Source organism: Elephantulus edwardii, unplaced genomic scaffold (genome assembly GCF_000299155.1).
Source record: "Elephantulus edwardii isolate Elephantulus edwardi_28Jun2011 unplaced genomic scaffold, EleEdw1.0 scaffold00014, whole genome shotgun sequence".
NCBI lineage: Eukaryota > Metazoa > Chordata > Mammalia > Macroscelidea > Macroscelididae > Elephantulus > Elephantulus edwardii.
The window spans coordinates 31168919-31178302 of NW_006399764.1; the positions used below are offsets into that span (position 1 = coordinate 31168919).

Below are 9384 nucleotides of genomic sequence, written 5' to 3' on the forward strand. Positions count from 1 at the left end.
CTATGAGTCGCAGGCGACTCAATGGCACATAACAACAACAACATCATTAATATCACATGCAAGCAAGATTCTGCTGAAGATTATCCAAAAATGACTGGAATATCAACAGAGAACTGCCGAATGTGCAGGCTGAGTTTATGGTACTAGGGATATTATAGCTGATGTTAGATGGATCTTGGCTGAAAGCAGAGAGTATCAGAGGAATGTCTGTGTTTCATTGTGCAAAGACATTTGACTGTACGGATCCCAACAAACTGTGGCTGACTCTGAGGGGAATGGGAATCCCAGAATATTTGATTGTGCTTATGTTAAACCTTTACTTGGACTAGGAGGCAGTTGTTAGAACAGAGCAAGGAAACACTTCATGGTTCAAAATCAGGAAGGGCGTATGCCAGGGATGTGTCCTATCTCCATACCTTTTCAATCTATGTACAGAACATATCATCCAGGAGTCTGGGCTCCATGAGGAGGAGTATAGCATCAAGATTGGAGGAAGACTCATCAACAATCTGTGTTATGCAGATGACCCAACCCTGCTTGCTGAAACTGAGGAGGACCTGAAGCACTTGCTGTTGAAAGTCAAGGACTGCAGCCTTCATTATGGATTGAAGTTCGACATCAACAAAACAAAGATTCTCACTGTGGGGCTGATTGGCAGCATTTTGATGGTGAAAAGATTGAGATTGTTTACAGCTTTAGTTTGCTTGGCTCCACAATCAACACTCTTGTTATCAGCAGCCAGGAATTTAGAAGACAAATTGCATTGGGAAAGTCAGCTGTCAGGGCCCCTCCAGGGTACTGAAGAACAGTGATGTCAGTGTGGAGATGAAGGTGTGCTTTACCCAGGCCATAGTCTTTGCAATTGCTTGCTATGTGTCAGAACGCAGAACAATGACTAGGGATGATGGATAGAGAACTAATGCCTTTGAGCTGTGGTGCTGGAGAAGAGTATTGAATATACTGTGGACTGTTAGGAGAACAAACAGGTTCATCTTGGAGAGGATGAAACCAGGCTGCTCCTTGGAGGCAAGGATTCTGAAGCTTCATCTGACATATTTTGGGCATGTTGGAGAGGGACATCATGCTTGGAAGGGTAGAGAGACAGCACAAGAGAGGAAGACCCTCGATGAGATGGATTGATTCAGTGACTGGGGTAATGATGGTAGGTGTGTCAGAGACAATAATGTTGGCACAGGTTCGAGCAGGGTTCAGGGCTGTTGAACGTAAGGTCTCTCTATGAGTCACAGGCAACTCGACGACACATAACAATGTGACCTTGATTGCTTTTAGCTTACATGGTAGAGCAACATCACAGGGTCTGCTTAACATAAAAGCAAAAGAAACGCATTGAGGAACAGAGATGTTTAGGATCCAGAAGGTGTCCATGTTCATAGAATGAAAATGGCCTCTCCCCTGGACATTGAAGAATAAAATATTTTTGTACAGTTGGAACTGAAACAACAAGTTGCAGAATCATGTTTGGCTGGAAGAGAAATCAGAGGAAACTAAGGTGGATGTTTAAAAGATTAGATTTAGCAAGGAGAGGTGTGTACTATCTATATGTGATCCCATGATTGGGTAAGGATGCTTAATTATAAGTGTGCATTTTTACAAATATATTAGCACACGGACACCGTACAATGATGAGATAGTACTTTCAGATTGTTATTGTTGTGCACTGTGAGTTGGACCTAACTCCTAGCTGACCCTCCAACAGTTTTTCAGAGGCAGGAAATCACACAGGAGGAGATTGCCCATCTTTCTCATTTAGAGCAGTTGGTAGATTCAAACTATGGACCTTTGGGTTGGCAGCATAATTCTTTAACACTAAGCCACCAGAGCTCCCTGTTTTTAGATCGGTTGCTGTTCAGATAAAATTGCTTCTCTCCATCTTGTCTTTTTCTGGGGCTTCATTTTAAGGATTTCTCGATGATGTTCATCAAGGCCCTTTGGGTATCATCTACTGCATCTGGCATCTCTTGGACCATAAGAGGAAAACCTGGGAATAGATTGAGATTTTTTGCACCTGCCAGATCTCAGAGAAAAGAAATGTCTTCTTCAGGCTCCAGGTTAGGGCAGTGTGGAGATCAGAGCAAGTGCTGTAAGCAAATGTGGCTATAACATTCTGGACTCAGGTCAAGACTGAAATACTGTTAAGGCTTCCCTTCTAGACAGCTGTAGTCAGATACACCCAGTTCCTCTTATTCTTGCTCTCACATGGTTCATGGACACATCCTGGTTTCTATGCTGTGTTTCTGTTATTAGTAGCATGGAGTCCCTGTGAACAGCAGACCTGAACTCTGCTCCATCCTCGTGATCCCCGAGCTCAAGCCCATTGTTGTTATAATCGTGTCAGTTTATCTGAGGGTCTTCCTCTCTTTCACCGATCCTCTGTTTTACCCAGCATGAGGTGCTTTTCCTAAGAATTGGCTCCTTCTGACAACAGAGCCAACGTGAGGCAGGGTTCCACCACCCTTGATGCGGAGAAGCAAAGTCCCTGCGATTCCTCCAAGATTGGGGAGGGAGAGAGGGAGAGAGAGGGCGCGCGTGCTAGTTCTTCTTACAGTGTACGTGTAGTTAGTAGTCCTCCTCACCAGCACCACAGGACAAAGGTGCCCGTTCTCCTGTACTCATTGTCCAACTTCACACACATATGTGGTGGTGGTGGTGTTATGTGCCATCAGATTGCCTGTGACTCATAGTGACCCTACATACAACAGCCCTAAACTCTGCTCTATCCTGTGCTAATCTTATTGTCTCCAACACACCTATCCCCATTACCCCAGTCACTGAATCAATACAACTCATTGAGGGTCTTCCTCTCCTGCCCTGTCCCTCCACCCTCCCAAGCATGACGTCCCTCTCCAAGGACTGGTCCCTCCTTACAACATGCCCAAAGTATGTCAGATGAAGCCTCAGAATCCTTGCCTCCAAGGAGCAGGCTGGTTTCACCCTCTTTAGAATGAGCCTGTTTGTTCTTTTAGCAGTCCATGGTATACTCAATATTCTTATCCAGAGTATCAATTCTCCTATCATCCCTAGCCATTGTCCAGCTTTCTGATGCATAACAAGTGATTGCAAAGACTATGGTCTGAATCAGGCACACCTTAGTCTCCAGACTGACATCGTTGCTCTTCAGTACTTACGAGAGGTCTCTGACAGCAGATTTGTTCAGTGCATCACATCTTTGGACTTCTTGACTGTTGCTTACATCGGCATGATTGTGGATACAAGTCACATGAAATTCTTCACAGTGTGCCTTTTCTCTCCATCCAGCCCTCAGTTGTGAGGTTTTCTATTGGTATGAGTTGCTATTGAGTCCACATTGGTCATGGGATCCCATGTACGGCAGGCGGTCCCGGGCCACGCTGGGTGGCTGTGCAGTGCCTCCAACACAGGGGACCCATCTTGCAGCACCTTATCAGACGGTCTTCTGTGGCGATACACAGGTGCTCACTGACTAATCTATCCGAGGTGGTAAGCTCCACTGAGACCTGTCTACCCTGTTGTTGTTGTTCCTGTTGTTGTTGACTATCGAGTCAGAACCGACCTATAGCTGACCTTCTGACGGGTTTTCAGAGGGAGCTGATTGCAGGGGAGGAGACTGCCCATCCTCCTGTGGAGCAGCTGGTGGCCTCGAACCATGTGCCTTAGGGATTGCAGCTCAGCTTCTTGTCACAGGGCCACCAGAGCTTCCAACATCACAGCAGACAGCAAGCCACCACAGCAGGACACAGTGACAGATTTCCAGCCTGGATTGTTCCCTGAGTGTCCATGGGTCACTGACCCACTGCGGATGTTCTTGGTCACAGGGCCTGCGAATCATCTTCTCGGACGCATCACGGCTCATCTTCCGGCTCAGTTCGTCCAGCGGTGTGCGGGCCACCATCCGGCTGTACGCGGAGAGCTATGAGCGGGACGCCAGCAGCTATGACCAGGAGCCACAGGTACGGGCGTGGGGCATGGAGCAGGCAGTGTGGGATGTGGAGGGTGGGGTGGGGGCCTTGGCTCTGCCTGTCTCTTCCCTCTGGGCATTTAGAGACACTCCCCTTGTGAGCCTTGAGCAGAGCCCTGGTGCTGCGGTGGTTAAAGCACTGCCACAAACCAAAAGGTTGCTGGTTCAAATCTATAAGCATCTCACTGAGTGAAAGCTGTGACAGTCACCGCCTTGGGAGCCCTGTGGGAACTTGTCCCCATCCTGGAGGGCCTCTGTCAGTGGGCATTGGCTGGATGGCAGTGGTCGGGGTTGGTGCTTTGACTGAGGTCCATTCTGGAATCTCATGTTGACCCCTAACCTGCTGGACAAGCTTGGAGTGACACTGAGCTAATTCAGTGATGTCATTGTCACGTTTGAGTCTGCCCTTCAGAAACCACAGTGATGGAGACCAGTGTTTCCCAAACCATGTATTCCTCTCGACAGCTCTGCAGCTCCTTGATGAGGGAGCTCTGGTGGCGTAGGGTAACCCCAAAGCGTCTATCGGTGGTTCCAGTCCACCAGCTGCCCCCTGGAGAAAAATGGGCAACCTCTTCCTTTGTGATTTGCAGCCTCAGAATATTGCTGGTGGGTTAACTATGAGGTTCTGATCCGACCGCAGTGAGTTGGGGAGAGAGGGGGGAGACACACAGATGCGCTGAGGGATTGGAGTGACACAGAAGCAGTTGCTCAGATTCGGTTCCCAGCCAGTGGCCCTCACAGCCACACGTCCCCCATCTGCCAGTGTTCTGATGCTGAGCAGTGGAGTGTCAGTGGAGCCTCCAGACGAAGAGAGACCAGGAAGAGAAGCCTGGTGGTCTGCACCTGAAAGGCAGCCATCACAAGCAGAGCAGACTGTGAGGCCTGATCTGCAGCCGGCAATGGAGGCGAAGCAAGCCTGGAGAGGAAGCTGCACTTTGCTCCCCTGTGCCTGGGGCCTCTTTTCACCAAGAACCTGTTCTGGGGGTGGATCTGAAGCCAGAGCCACAGGCCGGGTGGGAGTCAGCAATCTGGTCTCTGTCCTGTGACTCATGCTGGCTCCGGGCTGTGTCTCCTATGGGGCCACTGGTTTGGCAGCTCAATACGTAACACTCCGTACCATGGCTCCTTGGAGTGTACATTTTGTTATTGCTGTGCCAGCGAGTCAGAACTGACACATAGCTGACCCTCCGGTGGGTTTTCAGAGGCAGGAAATCGTGTGGATAGCGCTTGCCCATCCTTCTCCCGCAGGAGAGCTGGATTCGAACCACGTGCCTTGGAGCAGAACTATGGGCCACAAGGTTTCTCTTGGCGTTCTTCCCGGGCTCTACTGAGCCTTTGGGTGGAGACACTCAGAAATAATTACAATAATAATAAAGCAATAAAGTCTAAGAGGAAAAGGAAGAAGTTCCCTTAAGGACCAGGGTAATCAGCTGCTTATCAGCCTGGAGCTAATCAAGAATGGGCTTCGGCAGCTTCCCTGTGGAACACGACCTGCCCCCCACCCACCCCAAATCCTGGGAGGGGCTGACTCCCACCTTCCTTCCTGCTGTGGACTTGATGTGGATATTTCATCTGAGCACCAGGAACCTCTGTGTCTGAATCAGCTGTTCAAGCAGGTTTCATCCATCATTTTTGCTCTGCTGGTTCCAATACCTGGTGGTGCAGAGAGTTATGTGTTACATTGCTGACTGAATGGTCAGTGAATCAGGTCCAGCAGCTGCTCCAGGGACACAGTGGGCCGTCTGCTTCCAGGCCTTCTGTCTAGGGGACACTGGGGCCCTTCTCTGCTGGAAAACCCTCGGGAGCAGCTGTGCTCTCTGCACCAGTGCCACCAAACAAGAAAAAGCATCGTGTTGATATTTAAACAGAAAACTCGCTACACAGGGATCTGCAGAGGACCCGGGGCACGAGGAAGCAGCGTGTCTTCTCTCCTGAGCAGTTAGTCTGTGTTCTGTCCGTATTGTCACTGTTCATGCCGTCAGGTCGGCTATGACTTATCACCATCCTGTGAACAGCAGACAGAACGTGTCTATACTGCACCACCCTCGTGGCCTCTGGAGTGTCCAGCCCATTGATACTGTCAGTGTGTCCATCTAGCATGTTGAGGGTCTTCCTCTCTTCCTCAGACCCTCCATTTCCCCCAGCACCTGTTGTCGGGGGACAGCGAGGGGGCATGTTGGTGACGTGGAGAATTTGGAGGGGAGTAGGTGTCAGAGGTCTGGGCCGTGGCTCTGGGGCCAAGTGAGAGGCTCTCCCGGCTGGGCAGAGGGGCCTGAGCTGGACAGTGTCGCCAACTTGAAGATTCATAGGCCGTGGAGCAAGACAGCGGCCAGCTGTTCTCCATAACTAATGACTATGTGACATGAGGAAATAAACTCCAGCTGAGCTGGACGAGGTTCAGATGGGCTGTTAGAGCAATTTCTCAACTGGGCGGCCCCTGCCCACTCAGCATGGCTGGCTTTTGCTTTCCAAAAGTCTCTGTGGCCAAAGAGATAAATAAAAAATTAAATATAGGCAAGGGTGGAAGAGAATGAGCTGGACAAATCATGAAGTGTCTTTGAGGTTAAAATGATCTGTAATTACTAAAAGAAAACTGGAAGGAAAGAAGAGAGGGAGAAAGAAAGAAGGAATGGGGGAGAGAATGAAGAAAGGGAGAGAAAGAGTGGGGGGAGCATGTGAGAGAGTTGGGGAGGTGAGAGAGCAGAAGGGGATGTGTGAGAGGACAGAGAGAGAGAACAGAGAGGAGAGAGAACAGGGAAGACAGGCTGAGAATGGAGATCAGAGAGAGGGAGGAGGGAAGGGGAGAGGGGAATGGGAGAGCTGGAGAGAGAAAAAAAGGAGAGCTGGAGAGAGCAGAGAATGGAGAGCGAGCTAGAAAAGGCTAGGATACAGAGTGAGGGACATTGAGGAGAGAGGGAAGCAGAGGGGTGAGCAAGAGAAGAGCTTGGAACTGAGGGGCATGGTGAGAAGGACGTTGTTGTTGTTGTTGTGTACCATCGAATGACCATCAGAATGACCCACAGCTGACCCTGTAAATCACACAGAAGATTTTTCATCTTTCTCCCAGGGAGCACCTGATGAATTTGAACCATGTGCCTTTGGTTGACAGCACAACTCCTTACCACTAGACAGAGAGGAGAGAGAGGAGAGAGGAGAAAGGGGAGAGGAGATAGAGGGAGAGGAGGGGGTGGGGGGAGAGGAGGGGGAGAGGAGGAGGGAGGGAGAGGAAGAGGGAGAGAAGAAGGGGAAGGAGAAGGAGAAGAAAAGAGAAGAGAGGAGACAGAGGGGCACACAAGTTGTGGTTTGCTGGGTTCGCTCTCCCCCTTGTGGTGAAGAAAGAAAGTCAGAATCTCTCAGAGGCCGACTGAAGGCGAAAGGAAGCCAGGGTGGACAGGCTTCCTATTTTTTTACAGATAAATACAATTCCACAATTATAGAGAGGAAATAAAAACACAGGAGTTATTATAATGTGGGTCTTGAAATTTATTTATTTTTCTTTTTTTATTATTTTTGTGTGAGTGTACCGCCAAATGAGATCTGACTGGTACAGGAGGAGATTGTGCCGCCTTCCCCGGGAGAGCATCTGGTGGATTCGAACCGTGCACCTCTGGGATTGTAGTTGCAGCTCCTTGCCACTAGGCCACCAGAGCTCCCCTCTTGAAATTTATTTTATTGACCAAAATGTCTAAACTGTTGGGATGAAATTAGTTATTTAAACTTTGCTTCAAACCCTAATAAAAGATGGTATGATGGTTTCTGTATTTCGGCTAGTTTGATGTGAATTGTCTCAGGAGCAAAGGGGTGGGGGGAGGGGATGTTCTAGCTTAAATGTTGGAACTGGACTAAGACTGCATCGAGCGCATTTCATGGATAAAGTAGGATTTGGCAGGGGGTTGCGAGGGGCTGGTGCCTGATGTAAGGAGCACTGAGGACCGAAAGGTGATGTGTTCAAATCCATCGGTGGTTTAGTGGGAGGAGGATGAGTACTCCCTCTCTGTAAAGACTGACAGGCTAGACTCTCCACTGAGGTCCTCTTGAGGCAGGACTGATGGGGAGGAGGGGCCTTTCTGAGGGAGGAGGGGTTCTTGGCAGGGGGAGGGGTTTCGTTCCTATTACAGAGCCCTGGTGTTGCAGTGAATTAAACAGTGGGCTTGTTACCAAAAGGTCGGAGGTTTCGAGGCCCCGACTGCTCCCCAGGAGAAGAATGGAGCACCCACCTCTGTAATGATTACAGCCTTAGAAGGTGGCCCCAGCTCTGCTCTGTCCTCCGGGGCTGCTGTGAGCTGTGATGTGCTTGATGGTGGCGCGGGAGTTTAGTGCCCTTACGGAGGCCCGTGTTGGTGCCAATAGTTAAGCACGCGGCTTCCAGCTGTAAAGTCTGTGACTCAGCCCATGCAGGGACACTTTGGAGAGAGAGGCTGGGTGGTCTCTGAGAGGTCACAGCCTTGAATGGAGCAATTCTGCGCTGCACGTGAGGGTGACCATGAGCCGGAGATGACTAGATGACACTCACACCGGGACTGCTATCCCAGACCAGGTCTGTCTAGGGGTGAACACACAGACCTTTCCTTTAGCGGCCACTGGGATGAGAAGGCCCTCAAGGTACTGCATAGGTGCTGGCTCCGAGCGGAGGCCTTGGCAGCCTGTAGGAATGTGTATCTCGGTGACGGCTGACTCACTGCACGTCACTCAGATCAGTCCCCCCGACAAAGCCCATCACTACTCCCCAATGCGGGCAGTGAGCACACACAGACACAGCAACTGACGAGGCCTTTGAATTGTGGTGTCAGCGAAGGACGCTGACCACACCGTGGACGAGAAGAGAAGGGCCTGTTTTGGAAGAAGCCCAGTCAAGCTGCTCCTTCGAAGCAAGGTCAGTGAGACCTCACACCACGGATGCTGGACATGTTCTCAGGGGACCAGTCTTTGGAAAATGTTGCCATGCTTGGGAAAGTAGACGGTCAGTAAAAGAGAGGAAGCCCCTCAAACGGAGGGACCGAGGCAGCTGCTGGACAGAGAGCGTCTTAAGCGCAGAGGGTGCTGGAGACTGAGGATGGCGCAGGATCTCACGAGTTTCCATCTGCTGCACGTGGGGGTGAGTAATCAATGCTCCGTGGTAACAACAACAGTGGTGTGCCCATGTGTATCAGAGGAGAGGTGTACGCCCTACGAGTTTCAGGAGTGGATTGTTGGGGAACAGATCATGAGAGGAGCAGATCATGAGAGCTTTCCTCTAAGCCACCTCTAGACCAATTCAAACCATCAAGTTTTCATCTTTCACCCTTGGAGGGATGAGTGGATTTGAACAACCAACCTTTTAATTAGCAGCCCAACACTTAACCCACTAAGCTACCAGGGCTACTTTAACAGACTCCACAGACATTGTCTGTAACGTTGTTTTTTTTTTTTTTAAATTATTAAATTTTATT

The 9384-nt window shown here is 49.8% G+C and overlaps 1 protein-coding gene across 1 annotated transcript in view; it reads left to right on the forward strand.

The window, feature by feature from the left end:
- Nucleotides 1–9384, forward strand: part of LOC102864789 (phosphoglucomutase-like protein 5-like) — a 150941-nt gene that overhangs the window by 126699 nt on the left and 14858 nt on the right. The window contains exon 10 of the mRNA XM_006881328.1: nucleotides 3813–3947. Within this exon, the coding sequence (XP_006881390.1) occupies nucleotides 3813–3947 (135 nt within the window). The remainder of the gene's footprint in view (nucleotides 1–3812; nucleotides 3948–9384) is intronic.